Source organism: Melopsittacus undulatus, chromosome 11 (genome assembly GCF_012275295.1).
Source record: "Melopsittacus undulatus isolate bMelUnd1 chromosome 11, bMelUnd1.mat.Z, whole genome shotgun sequence".
Taxonomy (NCBI): domain Eukaryota; kingdom Metazoa; phylum Chordata; class Aves; order Psittaciformes; family Psittaculidae; genus Melopsittacus; species Melopsittacus undulatus.
Genome location: NC_047537.1, coordinates 157082 through 181541, shown reverse-complemented (window position 1 = coordinate 181541; position 24460 = coordinate 157082). Strand labels below are relative to the sequence as shown.

General features: G+C 48.5%; 5 protein-coding genes and 3 non-coding genes across 13 annotated transcripts; 3 read left to right on the top strand and 5 right to left on the bottom strand.

Annotated features, from left to right (window-relative positions):
• Positions 1–1817: 1817 nt before the first annotated feature.
• On the bottom strand, positions 1818–4931 carry SURF2 (surfeit 2). Of its 3 annotated transcripts, none has more exons than XM_034067571.1 (6): positions 4631–4926; positions 4268–4422; positions 3947–4050; positions 3346–3537; positions 2613–2779; positions 1818–1918 (listed from the first exon to the last, which is right to left on the bottom strand). In XM_034067571.1, exons 1-6 carry the CDS (start codon positions 4790–4792, stop codon positions 1835–1837), a joined length of 864 nt encoding a protein of 287 aa, XP_033923462.1. In that variant the 5' UTR covers positions 4793–4926; the 3' UTR covers positions 1818–1834. The 3 variants fall into 3 exon arrangements, with proteins under 3 accessions (XP_033923462.1, XP_033923463.1, XP_033923464.1); XM_034067572.1 differs by having other exon boundaries at positions 4650–4917; XM_034067573.1 differs by lacking the exon at positions 3346–3537 and having other exon boundaries at positions 4631–4931.
• On the top strand, positions 4784–9945 carry SURF1 (SURF1 cytochrome c oxidase assembly factor). The gene is made up of 9 exons (XM_005142481.4): positions 4784–4938; positions 5570–5651; positions 5763–5890; positions 6254–6336; positions 7339–7530; positions 7830–7902; positions 8271–8433; positions 9163–9244; positions 9487–9945. Exons 1-9 carry the CDS (start codon positions 4876–4878, stop codon positions 9551–9553), a joined length of 933 nt encoding a protein of 310 aa, XP_005142538.1. The 5' UTR covers positions 4784–4875; the 3' UTR covers positions 9554–9945.
• A 640-nt stretch (positions 9946–10585) lies between these two features.
• RPL7A (ribosomal protein L7a) lies at positions 10586–14978 on the bottom strand. The gene is made up of 8 exons (XM_005142492.3): positions 14877–14978; positions 14169–14289; positions 13578–13727; positions 12608–12748; positions 12221–12300; positions 11747–11877; positions 11251–11320; positions 10586–10753 (listed from the first exon to the last, which is right to left on the bottom strand). The coding sequence occupies exons 1-8, from the start codon at positions 14877–14879 to the stop codon at positions 10649–10651; spliced, it is 801 nt and encodes a 266-aa protein (XP_005142549.2). The 5' UTR covers positions 14880–14978; the 3' UTR covers positions 10586–10648.
• Positions 11954–12026, bottom strand: LOC115945399 (small nucleolar RNA SNORD36). The gene has a single exon (XR_004079750.1). It is a non-coding gene; the product is annotated as a small nucleolar RNA SNORD36 (small nucleolar RNA).
• Positions 12462–12538, bottom strand: LOC115945400 (small nucleolar RNA SNORD36). The gene has a single exon (XR_004079751.1). It is a non-coding gene; the product is annotated as a small nucleolar RNA SNORD36 (small nucleolar RNA).
• On the bottom strand, positions 13798–13870 carry LOC115945401 (small nucleolar RNA SNORD24). The gene has a single exon (XR_004079752.1). It is a non-coding gene; the product is annotated as a small nucleolar RNA SNORD24 (small nucleolar RNA).
• Positions 14979–14980: 2 nt separating the features above from the next.
• MED22 (mediator complex subunit 22) lies at positions 14981–21121 on the top strand. 2 transcript variants are annotated; one of them, XM_005142482.3, is made up of 4 exons: positions 14981–15116; positions 15266–15346; positions 15648–15856; positions 19940–21121. In XM_005142482.3, exons 1-4 carry the CDS (start codon positions 14994–14996, stop codon positions 20136–20138), a joined length of 612 nt encoding a protein of 203 aa, XP_005142539.1. In that variant the 5' UTR covers positions 14981–14993; the 3' UTR covers positions 20139–21121. The 2 variants fall into 2 exon arrangements, with proteins under 2 accessions (XP_005142539.1, XP_005142540.1); XM_005142483.3 differs by lacking the exon at positions 19940–21121 and having other exon boundaries at positions 15648–19894.
• On the top strand, positions 20126–23943 carry SURF6 (surfeit 6). 3 transcript variants are annotated; one of them, XM_031043190.2, is made up of 4 exons: positions 20126–20257; positions 21810–22025; positions 22592–22683; positions 23131–23943. In XM_031043190.2, the coding sequence occupies exons 1-4, from the start codon at positions 20224–20226 to the stop codon at positions 23797–23799; spliced, it is 1011 nt and encodes a 336-aa protein (XP_030899050.1). In that variant the 5' UTR covers positions 20126–20223; the 3' UTR covers positions 23800–23943. The 3 variants fall into 3 exon arrangements, with proteins under 3 accessions (XP_030899050.1, XP_030899049.1, XP_005142541.3); XM_031043189.2 differs by lacking the exon at positions 20126–20257 and adding an exon at positions 21227–21447; XM_005142484.4 differs by lacking the exon at positions 20126–20257 and adding an exon at positions 21232–21405.
• Positions 23944–24460: the final 517 nt, after the last annotated feature.

Genomic DNA, 24460 nt, shown 5'->3' with positions numbered 1-24460 from the left:
CAATCTTCTCATCTGTAGGGTTTGCTTCTCTGGTTTGCTTCTGTTGGTCCTGGCTGTGCCAGTCCCTGTGACAGCAAGGGCCCGGTTGAGGGCAGCCCTTTCTCTGTCCCATGGTGGCTCATGCCAGGCTGTGCAGGGAAGACATCTCACATCAGCTCTGTGCTGCCAGAGCCCCAGTTCTCGGCTCTGAATCCAACGGTTTATAGCTGAAGAATGCAAATTCAAACCCATGCAGTGAATAAGCAGCTGGGGATGTAACTTGTGTGTTCAGAGGGAGGAACTCCTCACTATAATGGGAGGGGGACAACCCCATTTCCACCTTTCAGTGCCACAATCACTGTGCCATGAACATGCTTAGTGCTGCTCAGAGGAGGCATTTTGTCCTCTGTCAGTCAGCTAGGTAAGCCTGTTTCATTAGATCATGAAAGAGTTCTAGAAAGCATGAGCCCTACCAATTTGCTGATAATACATTGATACCTTGCACTGTCATCTCCCTTGAGAAAGCTGCTCAACTGTTTGTTCAAGGAGTAATTCAGCTGAATGTCTCCAGCAGGAGCTATTTACCAGTCTCCTGGTAAGGACATTAACCTGGTCAGTTCAGTGTAATGGTTACTTTTTAGGAGAGAAAACTAGTCTGAAAGAACTGGTGCCAAATAGAAGAGCACTGATGAATGTTAAACCAATGATTTCATCATCTTGAAGGGAAAATGGCCAGTGTAAGAGCAAGATGTGCTGCTGTGGAAGGAAAGGAGTCAGCTGGGGGGTAGGTGGGAGGGGAAGCCAGCAGTTACGGTTGGGTCATATAGAAAGTTTTCTTTTTAAAAGGTTTTGCAAGAGAATTTTTACCTCAAGTGTTCACTGTGCCCATCTCTTCATAGCAAAATGGCTTTCCAGTTACAGATAAGCAGCACAGGTGCTTTTGCTCAGTTTCACTGCAGGTCTTATAATGGTTTTAGACTACATCAAGGCAGCCAATCTCAGATACTTTAACTACTGGTGGTGTTCATAGTATTTATAAATGGAATGATAGAAACTACTCCTGTAAGTAGCCTTTAAGTTGGCTTTTCCAACTTGTGTCCTAAGGAGCTGGATGACAACCTAGTCTGAAATGCTGACTGACCAGTTACCTCTGTGAAAATAAGTCCCTTTTCCAGCAAAAGACCCCAGAAAAGGAACTGATACTGTCCCTTGCAGCAGAAATATTTTGGTACTAAAGGGGCATGGTCAGGAGGAGGGCATTAAAGGTATTTCCAGGCAGCACAATATGCAGACTTACTGTGAGTCCTGATGCAGAAGATTCTGGTTTCCTACCTATGCTGCTGTATTTGTGCATCTCCCAAATATCTCATGACCTCTCCCTGTGGCTGAGAAGCTCTCACAAGCAGGATATCAGCTGTCAATTGGCTCTGCAAAGTGTTCTGGAATTCATTCTGAATATATTTTTGCTTTCTATGTGGAAAAAAAAAAGTATAAATTCTCATTTTTATGCTGTATTTTGTACCTTAGTTGTGTTTGAAAATGTTTTGATTTTTGGAAACAATCAAAATAAAACAATGGCATCTTTGTATCCACCTGGCGTGTGTGAGTGGTGATGTTCCCCAAGCAGGCTGCTGGTTACTGCTTCTGTGCCACCTATGGACAATCCTCTTCATGAGGAAGAGTCCTCAGCTCTGGGCTGCCTGCATGTGGCACTGCTTCTCCCTAGGGGGCAGCTTGAGGTTCTTAAATACCACTTGATTTTACCCCACTGCTCCCCTCCTCAGCTCTAACAGGTAACAGCACCCACTAGAATTGTTACACAACAGGCTTCAGACCACTGTAGTTATCACAAAGTTTATTTGCCATTGGCTGCTTTCTTCAAGTTCTTGGGTTTTCGATGAAGACTCTTGAATTTCTTCTTTAAAGGGCCTGACTGTTTCTGTAGAGAAAAAATTAGTTAATCAGCTGATTTCCAAACCCCCAAGACAGCTTAAAGAGAAGCTGAGTGTGCTTTCCTTCACCAAATGACAGAGCAGAAGAGATATTTCCCTGCCCCTACCCTACAAGTTTGTGTCCCTTTCTCTGATAGGCCTCTGCCTTCATTAGATACACTGTGTAGCAATGAACCCAAATTTCACCCCACCTCAACTCTCCAGTTTGATACAAAGGATCTAGCCTCTTCCTTGAAGTCTGCCTTGGAGAGTTAAAGGTTTGTCCACCTTTATGTTGGGAACATCTGTCTCCTTCCCAATCTGAGAAAGAATGTTCTTGCAAGGCAAGACCTGGCCAGCTCAAGAGGCAGAAAAAGGGCTTAGAAGGACCCTGTGCCTTCAAAGGGTTTGTGTTTGTGTGTGCGAGGGACACGTTTCAGACTCTCTCTTAGGTGAGTGAGCAGCAGGATCCTGTCAGTGGCCTCCTTGTACAGGCAGGAACAATCCTAGGGACTGCAGACAGGGTGAATTGCTGGTGGCAGTTCACAACTCGGGAAACAGCCAGGGGCTGGCACATGGGGAAAAGTTATTCTGAGCAGCTTTGCACCTTCTGCTGGTTCCCAGACAGGAACAGCTCAAGCATATACAGGATGGGATCCCAGCTGAAGGCTCCCCTATTGCTGCATGCAGCGTAACTCCCACCTTTCCCCGTTTGTTGCCACTGGCTCTGCTGTCATCTGTGCTTCCACCACCCTCTCTGTTCATGTCACCATTCTGCTTGGTCCCATCCTTCTCGCTGTCTTTTGCAAAGTCATCGCTGCCCTTTGTGGTTTGTGGAGCCGCTGGACTTTTTCTTGGAAAGAGTGCAGCTAAAATACAAATACTTCGCATCAGCCCCCTGTGACACAGGCTTCCCCCCGACTTTACTCTGAGGACATCTTAAAAGCAATTTCCAAAGCTGCTTCCAGTCACTGAGCTCATATATGTCACTACTGGAATACTTGGGAAATAAACATGCTGGTTTATGAGGAGTGTGCTGGTGCTCTCACTTGCCCCACTCCAGGGACTGCTCAGCACAGGCTGGTCTGGGATGTCATCCCTCCCACAGCCAGGCAACACCTACAGGTGTAAGCAGCATGGCCTGACCAGCTTCTGTGAGACTCAGGATTTGCTAGGAAATGAGGAAAGCAGAGACACCAAAAGCAGTAAATCCCAACGGATCCTGGATCCCTCCCCAAAGACCTTATGTGATCCAGCTCTGCTTATTACTTAGTGGTAACTGCAATTTCTTATCTGGTGGTGGTAAGCTTTACTGAAACCCAAAAACTCCATGCCTCTGGCATGTGAGCAGCAAAGAACACTATAAAGAAGCTGGGAGAAAATCCCTTCAAAAATCTCTCTTTGGGACACAGATGATAGTGGTGTTCTCACTCACATGGGTACAGGTCACTCATGCTATCATCTGTCTCCTCTCCATTCTCATCGCTGGACTGTGGCTCCCAGAATTCCTCTTTTCTGTACGGCTGCCTGCTCCTGTTCATTTGGTCATCAGAGTGCTGCGTCCGCCGCTGCTTCTGTCGCAGGCACGCTGGGATGTACTCCACTCCTTCCTTCTGGCACTCCTCATCTAAGAGAGCAGCTCTTAGGAAGGCCACCCTACCACCTGAGGCCTTTTCATTCCCAGCTCCTAGCTTGTCCTAAATGCAACTCAAAAGCAAGTCAACCTCCAACTCTAACATACATTCATGTAACCTATAACAATGCTAAGGACCATAAGAGGGGAAAGACGTTTACAGAGCCTGTGCTGGAGGAGTCAACTGCCCTCTCCAGTAAGGATGTTCCAAAGTATTTGCTAGAAGCCAATTGTTCCCTACATCTGGGATCTTCCTCCGTAGCTGAGAAGCACACACAGCAACTGCAGCACAGTACTGTCAATCTAAAGAAAACTGACCAACTCCCTTCACACGCATTTACTGGAATCTAAAAAGGTTGGAGAAAAAACCTCCTCTGCTTGTATCTTCAGAAAAGCTACTTACACGTTTTTAGGGCCTTCTGGTAGCGCCTCCCCTGGACATGAGACAGCACTTGCTCTGGGTACTTGTTGATGTGCCTGAGAGTCAGCTTGCAAAACAGCTGGTGTCTGACAAAGGCAGAAACAAAGAGCCAGCAACAGTTTAAGTTTGCTATTGCGTAGTAACTTTCCACTTACGAGGCCTGTGCTCAAAGTTGATAAATATTTAATGAAGACTTTTCCAGTATCCCAAACCCCACAGACTCAAGAACCTTTGTAAAACTACCGCTGTATGTCTGAGATTGAACAAAGTGTAAGCATGTCACACAGGAGAAAGAATACGTACAGGTTCTTTGTGCTGGGCACTATATGGGGCTCAAACATGCTGTAGTCAAACTCTCTGGCTGTCTTTATCAGCCGCTGATACTTCTTGCCATTAGTGTAAGTCTGCAGGTCGGACAGCCGGCACGGCATCTCGTGTCCTGTCAGCCTGCACCGCACCTGAAGGAAACGTCTGCTCAAGGAAGCGCAGGGGGTACCCAGAGCTGGGGCACACCCCGAGCCCCACCAGCGCCCCTCTCCCGGCCAGCCCCCAACCTCCACACTGAGGCAGAAGCCTCTGGGCCCGGAGCTCACTGGGCCCGGAGCCCATGTGCTGCGGCTGCCCCAGCCCGCTCAGGGGACGCGGCCCCGGCCTCCCCTTGCAAACCCGTCCGAGAGGGCCCCACCCGGCCCGGCTGCACGGGGCTGAGCAGCGGGTGCTGCCGCAGGAAGAGCCGCTCCGCCTCGGGCACGTCAACCCCACCGCCCGCAGGTGCCGCCCGCTCCGCCATGCCAGGACTGCCCCCCCCACTTCCGGTGCCGGAACCATAGAGAGGGGAGGTCCGAGCGGAGCCCGCCCTCGCCGGGACCGTCGGGACTGGGGGACGTGCGGGGAACGGCGGCGGTGTTGCTATGGCGACGGGGAAGCTGCTGCTGCGCGCGGGGCCGCTCGTGCTGCGGGAGCGCCGAGGGCGGGTGAGGGCCGAGGGGAGCGGCGGAAATGGGTCTGGGCCGGGCCGAGGGGAGTGGCGGAAGTGGGTCCGGGCCGGGAGAGGGCCGAGGGGAGCGGGGGGGGGGCTGAGCCGGATGAGGCCGCATCTCGTCCGTGCCCCGTCCCCCGCGGTGCTCGCCCTCAGGAGCGCTGCCGAGCTCGCCCAGCCGCTGCCCGTCTGCTGCCGGGGCCGGTGAGGGCGCCGGTTTCACTGCGTGGGACGGAGCGGTGCTGTCCGTGCGCGGAACCGGCGGCAGGAAGGCGGTTACTGTGCCCCGGTGCCGCTCCAGCGGGGCCGGAAGGCACGTGCCGCGCTGGCAGGTACCGCAGAACCAAGTTAGGCAGGTGCGGATGTGTGCCAAGCGGGGATGGGGACGGAAGCTCATGTGCTGTGCTGTGGTCGGCTCTGCCACTGCAGTGTGGTTTGTAGGAATAAGTGTATTTTATTATAACTGCACCAGTAGTGTTTCACAGGCAGGCAGTTGCTCGGATGAAACTTCAATCCACGGGTGAAAAGATTTCATGCCCCATTGAGCAAATGATGTCATCTACATACAAATCCTACAAAGCACAGGCACAACAAAGGATATTTCTCGTCTTTCACATTTGATGTAGATATCACACTGCTTGATCAGAAGAACTTTTTTTGGATATCCCCTAACTAAAGCAGGTTCTGGTCTGGTCCGGCAGACTAAAGGTAAGGTATGGGCTTCTGCTCTGTTTCAGCCTCACACCAAGAGGTGACATTTCTTGCAGGAATTTGGCATCTCTTCTGTACAAATCCTGATCCTCATTCTGTTTTCCTCAGATGTTTTTTTGAGGTTCTACAGACCACAGAGTTCTACAACAGCTGCTGATGCACCTGGAGAAGATACCTTACTCAAATGGGGTCTTCTCCTGGTCCCTCTGACCACATTCTGTCTCGGCACATGGCAGGTACAAATAAGTATTCATATTTTTCAGGAGATAAGCACTTGAGGACTGTCAGCTCACTCCGTCTCTGACTGTTTAATCTAGTTCAGATCTCACAGGGGAAAGACTTGCTGTTAATTTAAATTTCTGTTTTCCAAGTGTCTATTTGAAAGTCTTTAAAGGAGAGTTTCTTGGTTATTACACTTTTATTTTGATGTAAATATTTCCTCAAACTCAAGTCAGTAGCCTCTATTTTCATATCTCCGATTCCCCTCCTTTAAGCAAGGTCTGACAAGAAACTTGTGGCAAAGGTATTCAGGCTGACTGGGGTTACTGCATTGCTCTGTTCCACCCTGAGGAGTTACTTTTCTGTTTGTGTACTTTCAGGTTCAGCGACGAAAGTGGAAATTAGATTTGATTGCACAACTGGCATCAAGAATTACATCAGAGCCCATCCCTCTGACATTAGAGTATGGAAGCTGTCACTGTTTGCAGAGCACTGACTGAAACTTAAACAGCAGAGATTTAGACTGGATATAAGGAAGAAATTCTTTCCTGTTAGGGTTGTGAGGCACTGGAATGGGTTGCCCAGGGAGGTAGTGAATGCTCCATCCCTGGCAGTGTTCAAGACCAGGTTGGACAAAGCCTTGGGTGATATGGTTTAGTGTGAGGTGTCCCTGCCCATGGCAGGGGGGTTGGAACTAGATGATCTTGAGGTCCTTTCCAGCCCTAACTATTCTATGATTCTATCATAGTAGAAGTGGTCCCTGCACTAATGAGCTTATTCTAAATTAAACTGCATTAAAATGAAGGAATCCAATGGGAATCGGAATATGCGAGCAAATTAGAAAGATACCCTGTTACTTATTTATCGTAAAAGAATAAGTAAATGCTTCCCTGTGGGACACTGCAAATGCAAGTAAAAAGTATGAATGTCTGTTCAGGAGAACATGGTATGTATTTCGTACCATATGTTATCCTCCTGGAGAAGGAGGGCTTGGTAGCTGGTGTCTCTCATGTCCCAAGGGAATTATTCCTGCCACAGGAAGTCTTGGATAGCTGGCCCTGCCCCAAGCATGGGGTGGTTGTGTCAGATACGAGAGAAATTTTTTTAGGTCCCTTGGGCATGTGGCACAGCTGTGAAAGAATTGAGTTGTTCTGTGTCATGATCTCAGATATGAGAGCAGTGCTCCCTGTTGGCTGGACGTATGTGCAGTGTAACCTGCATGTGGGTTACAGGTACCATGGAAAAGGACTGCATTCTGTCTGCTCATGAGCATCTCAATTTGATTCACTGGGACAGTAATAAATGTTAAGTCAAATGGTTATTCCATGAGGTGTTTATCTTTTGTTTCTGTTTGTCAGATGTTTCTAGAGTGAACCATTCGGGAAAAGGAGAATCCCACAGTAAAATCCCCTAATTTGATTTGCCTGTTGCAGCCATGATTTCATTTTCATCTTTTTCCATGCAGCCCCATGGAATTGAAGGAGTTGGAGTACAGACCCGTAAAGGTCCGGGGACATTTTGACCACTCCAAGGAGCTCTATATTTTGCCACGATCACTTGTGGAACCCGAGCGAGAAGCCAGAGCAGCCACGCGGCTCATGTCCCACCTGGAGAATGGTGCAAATGTCATTACTCCTTTCTACTGCACAGACCTGGGGTAAGTTAGTGAAAGTCTTGATTCATGTGAGCAACCAGCTTCTGTTGTGAAAAGCTGAATCATAGGGGTTGGGTTTATAGAAATGGCTCCCTCTCGCTTAAAAGGCATCTCTCAGTCTGTTTGGTCACTGAGGCTTGATTTCAAATTGGATTTAAATTCCCCTATAATGTGCACTCAGATGACAAAAACGTGGCACTAAACATATGGGTTCCTTCTTTCTTTCATACTTCATTCTAGGCAGCAGCAGCAGGAATGAATTTCCTTCCACTCATGAGCCGTATTTCTTTATGTAATTCTAGGGTCACGATTTTAGTCAACCGAGGATTTGTACCTAAAAAGAAATTGAAACCGGAGACGAGGCTGAAGGGACAGGTAAGAGAGACACAGGGACCAGGCCTGTTACTCTCTGCCACCTGGTTACACAGAGGCACTACAGAAAAATCAAGAAAGGCAGCAGCCATGTTCTAGTGTCATTGGTAGTCATTGTGCTTTTCAAAGAAGGCAGACCTCTTCTTCCCACCTTTGTGTTACGTAAGTGTGGTTTACATTTTTACAAACAAAAGGAGCTCAGTCTGCTTTTTCTCCCTGCTGTGTTACAGCAGTGCCTCACTGCAGCACACAACTACATGATAACCAGACCCTGTGAGTGCCGAATTTTTCTACCAGGACTTGGCATGCTAGAAAATGAAATAAATCTTGCAAGATTCCTTTTTTTTCTCTCTCTGCATTCCACATTTCAGATTGAAGATGAAATTGATCTCATTGGAGTGGTGAGATTATCAGAAACCCGAAAACCTTTTGTGCCTGAAAACAACATTGAGAAAAACCGCTGGCACTACAGGGACCTGCAGGCTATGGCAGAGGTGACAGGTGCTGAGCCCATCTTTCTCGATGCTGACTTCAGTAAGTCACAGAGAAACCCAACCACACATCCACTTTCCATTGGTCTCACTCCCTTTCTGCTGTTAATTATTTCCCCTGAGCACTTGGAAAGGTGGACTCATGGAATGATTTATGTTGGAAAAGACCTTAAAAATCAAGCCCAGCAAGGTACTGCATTTTTGTTTGTGTACTCTGCTAGGTCTGCTATTTTCAAGGTTATAGAGGCCTACAAGAAACTTGGAGACTTTTTGTAAGTGCAGGTAGTGACAGAAAAAGGGGAATTGCTTTAACTTGACAGGAGACAGATGAGCTCTTAGGCAGAAGCTCTTCCCTGTGAGGGTGCTGAGGTGCTGGCACAGGTACCCAGAGAAGCTGTGGCTGCCTCACCACTGTTCAAGGCCAAGTTGGACAGGGCTTGGAGCAACCTGCTCCAGTGGAAGGTATCCCTGCCCGTGGCTGGGGTTGGAGCTGTATGAGCTTCAAGATCCTTTCCAACACAAACCATTCTATGCTGGGCAGCTAGCACTAGGGAATGGCAGCATGCTCAGCAAAGGTGCAGATTGTGGTTGATGCCTTGAGCACAAGCAGCCCCTTGCCACCTCCTCTACAGTTCTGGCTTTGCTGCTGATTTGGGAGTACCATAACCTGAGGAAGAGGAGCAGTGTCCATCTAACTTAATGCCTTCACATCCTGCAGCAAGGACAGCTCTGCATGATGCAAATACAGGTTTAACTCCTATTGTACTTGCAGGAAGCACAGTTCCCGGAGGGCCCATTGGAGGCCAGACACGAGTGAGTCTGAGAAACGAGCACATGCAGTACATCATTACCTGGTAAGTTACCCAGGCAGCATAGGGCTGACCTTCCACAAGTTTCTTTTGCATGTAAAGCTCTGCCTGGCATTCTGGCTCCTGCGTCAATGCAACCGCACGAGCTCTTAAGCTATAACAGTCTGAAGGTTTAAACCAAGTAACATCCTCAAGGTGATTTGAAATAATTATGGGTTTTACACTGCAGCAGACTTAGGAAGGTCCAGCTCATCTGGAAAAGGTGTAAATACAGTTTTCTTTCATAGGTACGGCTTATGTGCTGCAACTGCATTCCTGTGGTACAGAAAATTTGTACAGAAGATACCTCTATGAAGGAAAGAGCAAGTCTCTTCCATACTGCACTCAAGAGCAGACTTTTCTGGAAGACAGCAGCCCAATCAGTCCTGAGGAACTGCAGCACAGTTTCAGGGTAATGTGCAGTAAAGGTGCACAGCTATCAAGCTGCAAATAGACTTTAACAGATGCAGACTCTAAGCTCCTACCAGCATTATTTAGCTGCAGCTTGGAAGCACTGAACTTTAAATTTTAAGTGTCACATTAATCTTAAGGATACATGTTTCTTTTGTGGCTGGTGGTAAAGCTACATTTTTTCTCCACAGCTGTACTTTCCAAAAGATGGAAAGGTTTCTTCATACTGAGTAGTCATTCTTAAAGTCAGGAGTGGTTTATAGCAGTTGCATCAGAATAAAGAAAGACAGATTTAATGTGCTTGCCTTGTGACTTCCATTGTGCATTTTGCATCCAAACAGGGACCAAAAGAACAGCTATTGCAGATGCTCAAGTCAAGGTAAGGCAGAGTGGGGCTTTGCAAAAGCATGCTGAGGGCTACTGACAACAAGCAGCAGCTCCCACAGCTATAGCCTTGTAAAACATGGCAGCCAACCACAATATCAAGAGACCGAGTCAGCAGCAAGGAAAGAGCACATGGTGGTCTAGATTTCCTCCTGCTTTCAGCCTGCCTTCCCTGGCCATTCCTGCCCTGGCAGAGGCATGGCACTTCTCCACCCTTTATCACCCATAGTGTAAGCCAGTCCTAAGTACTAATGGAGATGTCCTGGAGCAATTTTCAATTGAGACACACTTGCATATGCAAGCTAGGCTTAAGTAGCCTAGCACATTCAACTGTACGGACAGAGTACATGCAGCAGAACTGCTGTAGATGAACTGTGTGTTAAAGAACATGAATCATTACAGAGGACTAGTAGTTAAGAACAGTTGTTCCAAGTACCTGCTCCATACTGCTGTTGTGTGACCCTATTAAATCATTTGATGAAGGCAAACAAAGGTAAGGCAAAGCCACCATGCTATTACCCACTGCCTGTAACTGCCATAGCTGAGGCCACCAAAACTGAATCTGAGTGTTTATTCTTTTTATGTACAGAAAACATGTAGCCATCCAGTACATCTTTAACCTAGCTTAGTAGCCAGTTCTTTAGCTTTTGCTTTTTCAAGCTTAGCAATGCGAGCCACTGATTTCGGACCCAAGACATTACCACCCCAGTGACGCCGGATCTGCAAAGAAGAAAAAACAAATTAGATACCTCATATCACCTCTTACTGCACCATTCAACCTGCTTAATTCCACTCCTTTTTGCACAGATGGAAGAGCCCCCTCAACTAGGAAGTCTTATGCATTTCAAGCAGTGAACTAAATTTCTGGGCAGCACAGAGATACTAGAGTTTAAGTCTTTCCTAAGAATGGTGCTGGATTCAGCCATCATGTAATTTCTGGACTCGGGATGGAGTCAAGCCCTTTGGAAGCTGCTGCCCTCACTACAACCCTAGCCCTGTGACAGCTCTGTTGACTTCTGACTTGGTGACAGTATTCATGTTTACCCTGCTCTGAGGCAAAGAATCGGCATACATTGTAAGTAAATCTTCATACAACACACCAAACAGGCTGTAAGTTGATGTCACTATGTCTGAAATAATCTGTATTTCACTATGAAGCTTTTGGGACGTTAACAGTGCAAGATGAAAGAGAAGGCTAGCAGCACAGAGAATCTTACCTCATCATATCTGTCATTGTAATTGGTCTTGACAGCCTCCACCAGCTTTGCAAGGGCTCCCTTATCCTCCCTGTTGGTGACAATTTTAGTTCCTTTAGAGCCTCAATTTAACATTTTCCATAAATCATTTGCTTCAGCATTTAAAGCTCATAGTAGCAATGTGGTTTTTCAGGTTAAGCATCATTTGCAGAGGCTTAATCACTCCACCTAGCAATACTTAGGAATCTGCACTGCTCAGCTTAAGGTTAGTAGTTCCACCTATGTATTTTTAGAGTAACCATTCATTTGGGTAAACCAAAATAATCTGTATTTTCAAGGTCCAGTAGCGTTCTTCAGACAACAGGACGTATGTATTAGACATTACAGAGATAACAGTTTAGGTTTACTATTTTATACTAGACAGACACATATTTGTTATCCACTCGCCCTATAGCCTGTGCCTACAGACAGTCTGCTTTCAACCACAGAGAATCACTTCAGATCACAGAACACTTACGGGTTAACTTGGGTGAAAGCAATAGATGTACACGTTTTCCTGTGTACCAGGCGCCCCAGTCTGGCTTTGCCCTTGATGATGCAGTATGGCACTCCCATCTTGCGGCACAGGGCTGGCAAGAAGACCACCAGCTAAAAAGAAAAGGAGCATGCTGTAGAACTGAGGGAGAACATCTGTCTGTCCTTTGGATCAGCCTGGGCTGTGGCAATTGCTCAGGGTTAAAAAGCTCGTTTTGCTCTTCACTATTAATTCAGGTGAAGAAATTCACACATCACTGCAAGGGCCAAGCCTCATTGTAATATCAGGACAACTACGAACATGCATACACATTCCAGTGCTGGTAAATATATTTTTATGCACTCCCTTTTCACACAGTAAATTTGTTCTAAAATGCATTTTCACCCCAACTCCAGTTCTGACCTCAGCCTGGGTTACATGGATAGCCCGTAAGATTTACTAGGTGAGTACACATACCTCAATGGGGTCTACATCGTGGGCAATAACTACAAGCTGAGCCTTCTTGTTCTCCACCAGAGTTGTGACACTATTAATACCTGAAAGACAAGGAACAGGTAAGCTTTGATTTCACTCAGTCCATTTTTCAGAGCTTTCATGTCAGCCTCATAGAACCAGCTCAGATTCCATAGCAGACTCATTACAAAAGTTATGAAAGCTTTCCACATCCACTCAGAAGATATTCCCTGGACAATCTGCTAAAGCTCAGGGTTAAAAAGCTCGTCTATTTTGATCTTCATTTAGAGATCAGGTGAAGAAATTCATACATCATTGCAATAGCTTGTCCAGTCCTGCCTGGCTGAAGCAGAGACTCTTTTCAGAGTCTCAAGTCATGTACAAAGTCACCTGCTCGAAGAACTGGTGGCCGCTTAGTTGGAGCATCTCCCTTTCCTGCAGCTTTCTGCTCAGCACGAGCCAGCAGCCTCTGCTTCTTCTCTTGCTTGTTTTCTGGCCTGTATTTGTGTGCCAGCTTCAGAAGCTGCGTAGCTGGAAGAGAACATTCACTGGTCAGCTGCACAGCTCAAAAAGCTTAAGCATTACTTTTAAAAATACTGAAGTCCAATGATCTTGGTAGTTGTCATCAATTGTATTTAGAAAGCAAAAGGTCAGCATAATTTGTACAGTGCAAGACTGGAGCATCTCCAGAGCACCTATTTACCTCTATACATGCACCTCTGCTGGCAATGAGCTCCTTCCTTCACCCTTTGGATAAGGAAATGCTTGTGGACCCCCCCCCCCAGCAATTACAGTTAAATGCAGTGCACCTTCTCCTTTAAAGGAAGCAACTCCTATTACAACATCTATGAAGAAACTGTTCTACATAGGTCAAACATTTCTTGCATAGAAACTAGCACCTGGAAAAAACTATTTACTTCAGTTCACACAAAACACTGAAGCCCTGTTTCAGTGTCAGCCTGCAGGATGCCAGCATTCCCCCAAGGCCTGTACACCCACACACACTGCTCAAACTACATTTACTCAGGTGAAGAATCACAGGTGGTTCTGCAGCAAGCTGGAATGGCCTCCAATGGAAACACGCAGTTTAGATAACCCTGGGTTTGCATCCTTAAGTGGGAGCTTTGTTATTTTCTATATCCCTTTTCAAGGTACATAGCAACCATCAAGACTTAAGCCAACAAATTCAGACAGCAACTTGGTATGACATCACTCCTATTGCTATTAAAGCCTCCCTAAAATGCTTCCAAAGATTCTCCCCAGCTTACCTTAGTTACATCTTCTTTCCATTTCTTTCCTCCTCTGAAGCACATCCCATCAACAACCCAGGTCAAGACAACTGCACGTGGCACATCCTTACCTGTCTGGCGGTCCAAAGCCTGAGTGAACTGGTTAATGGCAGGAGGCACCTTCAAGCGCTTGTAAAGGATGGACCTCTGGCGCTGCAGCCTGATGTAGCGTGGCCATTTTACAAAACGCGTGAGGTCCCGCTTTGGCTGGATATCCTGTCCTGGAAACACAGACCCTTTAATGCACAGCTGTTCCACAGCCACAGAGCAACAGCGTGGAACAGGCACGAGTGCATCAGAGATCTTGGTGGTGATATGTCAGCACTATCATTCAGATAGCAAATATTCTTTCACATCATCTGCACACCGTACAAAGATGGCACTACCGAAGTTTGAACTGAGTTACCATACTACATGCAAAAAGGAAAGATTAATCTCAACAGAACCATGGAATGAATCCAGGCAGTACAGGAAACAGCACATTGGCCATAACCATCTATCACGTAAGTGCCCCTAATAAAGGGCAGCACTTAACAGCAGGCAGCAAAGTAAGTGCTTTTCTCATTGTCTCCACTCCACAGCTTTATTACAGTACATGCCTGTTTATAATTTCGGTATCTATCAACAAACCCCCCCATTGAGAGAGCAACCCAAACACTCACCAATGCCAAAGTTCTTGGGCCTCTTCTCAAAGAGGGGATTGACAACTTTTTTGGCCTCCTGCTTCTTGACTACAGCAGGGGCTGGTGCCACCTTCTTGCCCTTTGCCTTCTTTCCTTTCGGCTGCAAGAAACAAACACACCCTTTCTTCTTTTGCTTCCAATACTTGTGTACTCGAGAGCTTTCAGTCCCCCGAAAATGCATTTCTCTAGCCCATCAGCCTCCAGCCCATCAGCCTCCAGCCCATCAGCCTCCAGCCCATCAGCCTCCAGCCCATCAGCCTCCAGCCCAGCCCTACTCTTCCAGGGAAAGCAAACCTTTCCCTTTGGCTTCAGATGGTTTACGAGCTTCCCTGCGAGAGTCACCATTTAAACCCGCGTGCTGGTCCCCTGGGCAGCGCAGCCTCTGGCGTTCCGCACTCCTGCGCTCCCCAAGGGCCCACCGGGAGATCCTCCCCCGCGAGCCCGGGATCAGCCACACACGCGGGGACAAACGATGCAGGCCGAGCCGGGAGAAGTCCCGAGCTCCTGCGCTGCGCTGCGGGCGAGGAGGCCCAGACTGGGCCTTCCCCAGACCAGCCCCGCTTACCGCAAGCGGGGCACGAGCCCAGCTCCACCCCCCTCGCCAGGCTACCGAGCACCCGCGCGGTCCTCCCCGCCGGGCCGCGGATGGCGGCGGATGAGCCCTGCGCTGCCCCCAGAGCCGCTCACCATCTTGGGCTGCGAGACAGAAAGAAGGAGCTGAGCCTGCCGGGAAATATCTGCGGGGCGCGACGTCTCGCGAGAGGACGGCGGCAGGCGGGGCGGGGCTCGGTGGGGGGGTCCGCCATGGCGCAGGCGCGTGCGCTGCCGCAGAGCAAGGAGACGCTGCTGCAGTCGTACAACAAACGGCTCCGCGATGACGTTAAGTCCATCATGGACAACTTCACCGAGATCGTCAAGACCGCCAAGGTACGCGCGGGCCCGCGGGGAGGAGGCGTCGGTCCCCCGGTGCTGCGGGAGGGTGTGGGGAGGGCAGGCGGTGGGTGCGGAGGCCGCCTCAGGGACCATGGTGCAGGTGTGTGGTGTGTAAGCGCGGCTGTGCACGTGTTTTTCTTTAGATTGAAGATGAAACTCAAGTCTCCCGAGCAACGCAGGGTGAACAGGATAACTACGAGATGCACGTCAGAGCGGCCAACATCGTGAGTAGCGCTCTGCTGCTGAAGGCAGTGGGCAGTGCTGTTGTGTTCGTTGTTGCTCTCAGGGCGGCCTTTCTAACACCCACAAGGAGTGCTGGTAGCAGAGTACGGTGATGGTCGCGGTGGCTGGGGAAGGCGGGGTAGCCCGGCTTGTCAGCTGCTGGCTTCCGTCAGGATCCTCATGGAATGGGGGATTTTTTACTGTATTCAAAGCTTGGGCTGGAAGAGCAGCTTAGGAGACCTTGGTTTAGAATTGGAGGAATGCTCTGTTTTGATACTCTGTGATTTTTTTTTCTGCTACAAGGTCCGAGCTGGTGAGTCCCTGATGAAACTTGTGTCTGACCTGAAGCAGTTTTTGATCCTCAATGATTTTCCCTCTGTGAATGAAGCTATCAACCAGCGCAACCAGCAGCTGAGAAGCTTGCAGGAGGAATGTGACAAGAAATTGATTGCACTGCGGGATGAAATCTCCATTGACCTGTATGAACTAGAAGAAGAATATTACTCTTCCAGGTACAAATAGAGCAGTGGACTTCTGCCTCATGACTCCATGGGGTGGTTAGTCCAGACAAACAAGTAGTCCTTAAAGTGCAGGTCTTGAGAATGTTCCCAGCAAAACTTTACTCCTGTTTTTAATTAGGTCAAACTCTTTTTCTGTAGCTAAACTGCCTTTTCCTTGTGGATACCCTACATGGTATGAATGCCATAGGGAAGGAGGTGTTCACAGTATCTAACTCTAGGTCCCTGCTTTGTTTGGCTAGATTTGACAGATGATCTGCTTAGGCTTCCTTTGTAATTATTGTAAAAGGAGATGAGTTTCCTTGGGAGTATAGACTTCTGTCTGAGTATCCCTGTGAAGGAGCCTCTGTCTCTAAAGAGGCTGGGTTGCTGAGCTGGGTCCTAATGTTAGATGAGATCACCACGTCCTCATGGTGAGTGCTTTCACAAGTGACCTGGTCACACAGTGTGCCTTTTCCCCTATAGTCCCCAGCCTCCTGGAGTCCTCTAGGAGTGTGCACTTGAAATGAACTTAAGAGATTGGCTTGGTTTCATTGAATAATGAAGCATTGTGATAGGATTTTCTACGGAATAACAAATTGTTACTGATTTGTGGGATTTTTAATATTTTAAAAATACTCTTACTTAGAAAACAGGCTTGAGAGGATTTAGACACGCTATCTTTTTATCTTCTGTTCTGCACTCTAGCACTTCTAGTTGATGATGCAGTAAATGAAAAGTGGGAGAAAGCAACTGAGAACCTCATTAATTCAGCTGTACTGTCCGAGCTAAGTGAAGTCAGTGTGGTAATGCTATGACTTCTAAACAAAGACTTAGCTTTTAAAAACCTTACTTAAAATTTTAATGCCCATGATTTCTATTTTTGCCTGTCCCTTCTTTCTAAAAATGCTGAATGCCTGTATCCCCAGCTAAGGCAACTAAACCTTAATTGCTCAATATTTTTGGAAGTTAGGCCATTGGTTTTGAGTAATGTATGTATTTGAAGAGTAAAAAGATGTTGATGTGACATAGCTTAGGAACTGCTATGACATTGGAAGAGAACTAGAGGTAGATGTTTACAGTTGTTTTTCAAACTTTGGTCATTCTTGGGTGGAGAGGCAGCAAGAGATCTTGGAAACAGCACAGCAATGAAGAGTGACAGTTGCAAACCCACACGCCAGCCCAGGATCTGATGGGTCAGGGGTCCATCCCCTACACAGGCTATATCCAGACAACAGTGTGACGTGCTGTCATGGGTTCAGCAGTAGCACTAGCATGAGGCTGATAGTGCCTCATGTGTGCCAGATGTCACCATGCTGTCCCCAGACTGCCACTCCTGTTTGTTAGTAGCTTTGATTTTTGGCTTAGGGGATTGTGGCCATGCTGGCGTGGTCTGTTCACCTGCCTGGCACCAGGTGCCATGTAAAGCGACCCTTCGTAAAAGAACTGTCATCTAAGAACAAGTGTTTGCATACAGCAAAAGGATTTGCCTGTGTTCTGTCTCGTGAGAGTGGTCAGGAGGTGAGGAAGCTCAGCAGCTCTGCAGAGCTGTGATCTGAAACCTGTTATCGTGTAGCACTTAGTCATTTGCTTTTAGCATTTATTCCTTTCCTGTGCTCTGTCCTATCTTTCTGCACCAAAGAAGTTGTGTGTGTGTAAATACAGAAATAGTAATTTATTTAAAGTCCTTTTATAATTGGGGTATTAAGATATTTTTAATGAAACTTTAATGTCTAATGTGGAGAAAAAGGGTTTCTGTTATGTCACATAGTTGTAGAGTGATAATCATGGCTGTAGTACCTGGTTTGCCCACAGACACACATTCTGTACCATCCTGGGAGCCCAGCTGCAATTGCGTCCTTGCACCATCTGTTACTTCCTCATGGGTCTTGAGTCCATAGGATGTCCTTAAGAGGCGTGCAGGCCCATGAGGCCTAGCCATGGGTTCCACACAGGCATCCTGCCGGCCTTTCTCCCATGCGCCAGTGCCCCTGAAGGTCACTGGTTTATTTTAGGTTGTTCCTCCAGGGGAGGCTGCAGCAAAGTGAGCTCCCTGCAGCCGCACACCTCTGAGAGCTGCCTCAGGCTGCAGAGCTTTGTTCTCTGTGCTCTGTTCCTGACCACTGTGACACACCTGTGGAACGGAGGGTCTCCTGTCCAGGTCTGTCACTGTCATTGTGCTAAGGGGGCTTAGGAGGCCCTTTTTTGCCATAGTGAGCAGCTAACAGAATGTGTTACAGTTGTACGTCCAGGTTTCACTGCTAGGTTTTTATTGCATACATGAGGATTTTGATGAGGAGACATGAAAACAGGTCTTTGAAACTTCGATTGTTCTGAAGGAATCTTTGCTTTCAGTTCCTGTGCTCAGGCAGTTTCCTAAAGATGCTTCTCAGCAGTTTCTCTGTGCATAGACCTGGCTGCATGCCTCAAGGGGAGTAGTGAAGTCCCTTCCATACACTGAGTCAAAGTCATACACTCAGTCAAAGGACAGGGTAGCAGTAGGCTACAGTGAGCAGTAGCGGCTTGTTGACCCTAGCTTTTGAGGAGCATAACATGAGAGGTGAAGCTCAGACTTTTGGAACTGTTCTATCTCAGATAGCAGGGGAAGTGGTTATGCTTCTGACAGAGCTAAAATGTTAGTAACTCCCCTGCCCATATGGTGTGGATGCTGTGACCAGGTTCTCCTTAGAAAGCCTGGCCTGAGGTCTAAGACTGACAGAAGAGGAGCTGTAGTTCTGATTGGGTCCTGAAGGTCTTTGCTAGTTGAACCCAGCTGCACTGTGTGTTGGGGGCTGTAGGGAAGGGTGATCTTCTAAGGGATTTTACAAAGGCTCCAGATACAAAACCTGCATCCATTGCCTTCTCACTTCTACTGCAAACCCAGTGGGTGATGCTGCCAGAAGAGAGCTCAGAGTTAGATGCTTGCAACTCGTGCTTTGTGTGCTTATTCCCCAAAGTGGTAACACCAAGCCCAGCTTGCCTTCTCTCATCCTCAACCCCAAACCTGCATTTATGTTCCATTGCTCCCATCTCTGGGACCATGGAGTCCATCTTGAGTGTGGGGTTAGATCTCAGCACATTTCATGCTTGTGCAATTTGAAGTGTCTCATATTTCTACACTTAAAATATTTCCTGAAGCATCTATTCAAGTCCATACATTAAAAATGTAAATAAAGCTGCAACAACAAAATCACTTGACCCACTGGGTTTGTTTTACTCTGAACACAAGCTGCTTTCTGCTCTAGCACTCATTTTGTCTTGGGTGTCTCCTGTGTGTGCAGCTGCTTCCTCTCAGGAATTTGTTTTGGTTTTGTTGTGGTTTCTTCTGTAATTTTCCTTCATAGTTTTGGCCTTTCCACCTTGTCTTTTTCTCAGAGCACAAACCAGTGTTAGCTGGTTCTGTACAAAACATCCCTTCCCACAGTGCTGGCTCACCCAGCTCCACAGTCTGCAGTGGGCAAACCCAGCAGCTGCTTTTGGTTCAGGTTCTGTTGAATAAGGAGCCTTTGGTGCCTTGTGGGCTGGGTAGCTTTGAGGGAAGACCCAGAGCTGCTGCAGAGCTTTTCTGAAGAGGTGTGCATCAGTTCCTTCTGTGTCATGACAGGGACAGACCCTAAGCCAATAGTGCTAGGGGTATTTTCTGTACTGAAATTTAGAGCAGGATTTGGTAGTTTTGCCTGACTTAGGTTGTGATCTAATTCCAAGTAAAATAATGATGGTGAGGTCCTTGCCACACTCAGATCAGTAGCAGGATTCCTATGGGGGCCAGAACTTCAGTCCATATGTTTTCAGGGGCTTGGAGCATCCAGACTGGAGTTGAACTCTGTTTCAGTTTGTAGCAACGATTCTGTCTCTCAAGTTTCCCTGATCTCGCCAGACCCATCAGGTTCAAGAGCAGCCCTGAGCAGGTGTCCTAGGGAAGGCGGGTGTCACAAGGCTTGTGATGAATTCCTGAGCACTGGCCTGGCATCTAGGAGCCATGTTTAGCTATTTTCTTAATGCTTCGCTTCTGTCCTGCTCTCCCCTCCCCGCCCGCCCTCCCTTCCCCCCCCTTACTGCACTGCTGTCTCTCCTTACTGGGTTGTTTGTTCTGTAAAGCTACAGTCTGTGTGACAGCAACGACCTCCCGCTGTGCGAAGCCTACTGGAGACAAGACTTTGCCTCGCTGTCTCCTGAAAGCCTCTCCATGCCTCTGTCGGCGGCTGGAGCTGAGCAGAGCGCGGCCTCCGCGCAGAGCTCCGCCCCAGCGCCCCCCTCCGGCCACGGGCACGGCGCAGGCCCCGCCGAGCACTCCTGAGGAGCATCCTCTGCCGCTGAGCGCGTTCCTCCAGCGCTCTGTGCTGCTGGAAGTCTTCCACCTGTTGAACTGAGGAGCATCGCCCATGGCAGGAGAAGGCACTGGAGCTGTGTTTGCAGGTGGGTTCTGCTCCCTGGACAGCCACGGTGACTTCTCCACCGCAGGATGTTGCCAACAGTGTTCCTCTCCCGTAAGAGGTTGTTCTAACAAGTTAGAGTCAGGTTTGCTTTTACATGATTACGTTACGTGTTGTTACATGTTGTGTTCATTTGATATCCCTTTTGTTTCTGTGTGGATCTCAGTAAGTAAACACTGGAGCATTGGGAGCTGAATTTTTGGGGGATAAACCTGAGCCAAACCAGGGGGCAATTAATGTTTTGAAGTATTCACCCTGTTTCACAAGGTTACAGACATCCTGCTGCTTTAAAACTCTCAGGATGGCATCCATCAACCTCTGTTCTGCTGCACAGGACAGTAAGGACCTTGCAGTATTTCTTATACAGCAGGCTTCAGTGTCCAACTTGCTCACAGCCATTTAGGAAGAGGCTCTCAGGAAGCCCTTATCAAGGACCAGTGTACTCCCTTTGAAGAGCAAAGGGCACATAGGAATGGGGCAGCTCCTGGTGATGCCACCTGTCAAGGCCACTGGCAGGAGCAGGGGCATGCTCTGGTTCCTTTCCCAATGTTAACACAAAGTTTTTATTAGTGCTGTGTGAGCTACCGGGACGCTGGTGTTTGTGTTGCCGGTGGTGTGTCTGACTGGGCAGTGGGGTGTGCGGAGCAGGGTGGTTCTGCTGTTCCTCTTGTGGTTTCCTCCCAGCTCGGCAGCCTCCCCCCCGTGCTGTGCCGAGCCCCCGGAGCCTGGCTTCTTGACCCTGCCGCGCTCTGCCCGGGGCCGCGTTCCTGACCATACGCGTGTTGGTTTTCCTTCATTCCATTTATTTTTGTAATTAAATCACTCAATAAATGTGTTTTGTATCCTCTGCCACTTGTTTTAACGGGCGGTGCTGAGCGGGCGGCGGCGCGCTGCGCGACTTGTTCCCCTCCCCCGGCCACTGCCAATCCGGGCTCGCCACTTGCTCGCTGTCGTCACTTCCTGCCTGGTGCGGGCTGAGGTCACGTCCTGCGGGGGGTGCCGAGGAGCCGTACGCCATGATGTGCAGCATGGCCGCCGTGCCGAGCATGGCCGTGCAGGACTCGTACCTGCAGGGCCTGGCTAGGAGGGTCTGCACGCAGATGGCGCCGGAGTCGCGGAAGAGGAAGTTCGGTAACGGAGCCGCAGCGGTTCATCCCCTGCTGCTCCGGGCCGGTGCGCGGGGCCTGGCTCCTTTCCGCGGGTGCTTGGCCCAGGGGAGGCTGTTGTGCCGGTTTGTAAGGAATAAACCCCATAGCTTGTGCTGCAACACGGGGCTCCTGAGCACTCTGTGGTGTTACCCAGGGGAAGCAGTGGTCTCCACTCACCTTATACACATGGCGATTGGATAGGGGGAGCTGGGACTTTGCTGAAGTGTACAAGCATCTTATTGGGCTATATAAATAAACCCTATAATATGTAATTTTTAAAGGTTTAGATATGCCATTGAAATACTGGAACTTTAGTGTTCAGTAATATCTTGACGTTGTGAAGTGGGAATGTTGTGCTGGTTTCCATGATTTGGTTTTGCCTTCTAGTGCCTCAGCCAGGGCAGTCTGAGAATGCTGGCAGGCAGATCAAGAAAAAGAAGAGAAAGAAACCCAGGAAGCAAGCTGAGAGTGTGAGCACACCTTCAGTCAAACAGACGGTCTCTAATGTGAGCAAACCTGCTCCAGGACAGAGGGCAACCCCTCAGGCCAGCAAAGCATCTTCAGACAGTGCTGCACAGAGCAGAAGTGAGAGCTTGGTCACAGGTGAGAATGCCAGCATTGCCATGGTCAGGTTAAAGTGTTCTGAGCTGAGGTGTCTGCTTTTTCGTTGCATCACACGTGTAGTTCAGAAAGCCTTTAAAAAGTTCGTCTGAATTGAAAACATCTTTGCTTATTCCATGTGCCCTCAAAGCTGTTGTGCATGTACAGAAGTTGGGTGGCTCTTAGGAAAATGCGTTTAACCTGAGCTGCACTGCTGGTGTATCTGGTAAGTCTCTGCTGCAGTCTCTGCTGTGCCAGCTCAGCTTTCCACTGACAGCCTAAAAAGCCTGGTCACCAATAAAACGTATCGTCAGTGTCTTTGTTTCCACCAGCCAGATACTTGTCTTCTGACAGCCACACAGCATGCCAGGCTGTGTCCAAATGACAATATGGGTAGAAAAGGGGGAATTAATTCTAAAGAAACCAATGAAACAGAAACTTTTTGCTTGTTTAGATTTTCCATTCTGTTCACAGCATCTGCAGAGTTTGCAGAGTTTTTTCCATAGCCACAGAAAGTTCTGCTTAGTGCTGTCATTTAAGTATTTCTGTTTTCTTCCTCTTGTTTTCAGGGAGCAAAAGTGACCTGTATTCCCCTTCCTTTTCTGCAATAAATCTCTTGCGTCAGAGACTACATGAGAAGATTAAAAAAGTTTCTGGACAAGTATGAGAATTCTTTAACATGTATCCATACATGTGTTAATGCATTAGGCATTGTCCCTGGCCTTCTGGGGGTGTGGGGACAAAACTCAGGGTTTGGGCTCTGTCCATCCCCACAGGAAGTGCCAGGGGGTGTTGCTCGCAGACCATCCCATGTTCTGTGGTCTGTGAGAAGAGCCAGTCTGGCCAAGGGGACAGTGCCCCCAGTGGTCTATAGTAAGAAGAGCACTAAGAACCTGAAAGAGAGGGTAGCTATAGGGTGTTGAGAGAGAGTAAGGGTTTTGAAACATCTTTACTGTGTTTAGTGTCTCTGAACGCTGAGCCCATGACTCCTTGTCACAAGTCACACATTTCTAGTGAGAGATTTGAAATTGGGTACTTGAGGACATCCCACTTTTAATTCTGATTTATCCATGTAAGGCTTCTGATTCATGTCCATCCTCTTTCTTAGGATGATGCCAAAGAATTGCCCCCTGCAGTCCTGGAGAAGAGGCAGCGAAGGAAATACGAGAGAGAGAGAAAGAAGCGCAGAAGAAAGGAGCTGATGATTAAGGCAAAAACAGAGAAGAAGGAAACTGAGGAGGTACCAGTAGAGCCAGAAAGCAAAAAGGAGAACAGAGCTGAAATCGTCTTCAACAGGGTTGAAGTCCATGAAGAGAATGAGTTGAACAAGATCCAGAAAAAGAAAGAGAAGAGGAAAGCAGTGAAAGGCAAAATCACTCCTCTGACAGGCAAAAACTACAAGCAGCTGCTGAGCAGGCTAGAGACCAGGAAGAATAAGCTGGAGGAACTCAAGGATAAGGACGAGAAGAAAGCTCAGGAGCTAGAGAACAAGATAAGATGGACAAATGTTCTTTATAAGGCGGAGGGTGTGAAGATTCGTGACAACGAGGAACGCCTGAAAGAAGCCCTGAAGCGTAAGGAGAAGCGTAAAGCGCAGCGTCAGAGGCAGTGGGAGAAGCGTACAGAAAAAGTGGTGGAAAAGATGCAGCAGCGGCAGGAAAAGCGTCACAAGAACATTCAGAAGAAGAAGAAAGATAGGATAGAGAAGAAGAAAGCCAGGGCCCGGAAGAAAGGCCGAGTTCTGCCAGAGGACTTGAAAAAAGCTGGCTTGAATTGAGCGCCGGGGCTCTGCCAGGTGGGGAGTGAGGGGACGTGGTCTGTCTGTCTGTCTGTCTGTCTGTCTGTCTGCCTGCAGCTGCGGCCCAAGCAGGTAGTGCCCGAGGAGACCCGGTGGTTTTGTAATAAACTTTGTAATAAGCCAGCCCCTTGTGTCCTTGGTCATTAAATTTCCCATCCCCTTCTACCTGATTTATCATCATCATCATTGTCCCCGCGGTTGGTGCCGCTCCGGCGCAGGCGCGGTGCTGGAGGGGGCGGGGAGCTCTAGTGGCGTGGTTGCCCCTGGGGGGCGGGGCGGGGCGTCCCGAGGCCCCGCCCTCCGCGCTGCTATGGCGACGAGGATGCCGCCGCTGCCCCGTAGCGCTGCCGTGGCAGTTGTGCCGAGGCCTGGCGGTGGCCGGGGCCCCCCTTGACCGTGCAAGGAGCCTTCCCCTTCAGTCCAGGGCCCTCGGACACCGGGAGTCATCGCATACCTTTGAATCATCGAAACTCTTCGCCTGCAGCAGTTTCAGTGGAAGCCATGTAGTTGCCATGTAGTTTCAGCCTGAGTAGAGCCTTTAAACCCTTTGTCCCGCAGCTTCTAAACAGCATTTCTTCTGGAGACAGGCCTGGAAGTTGGCTGCGGGGGCTGCATGCCAACGGTCGGGGGTGTGCGCCGT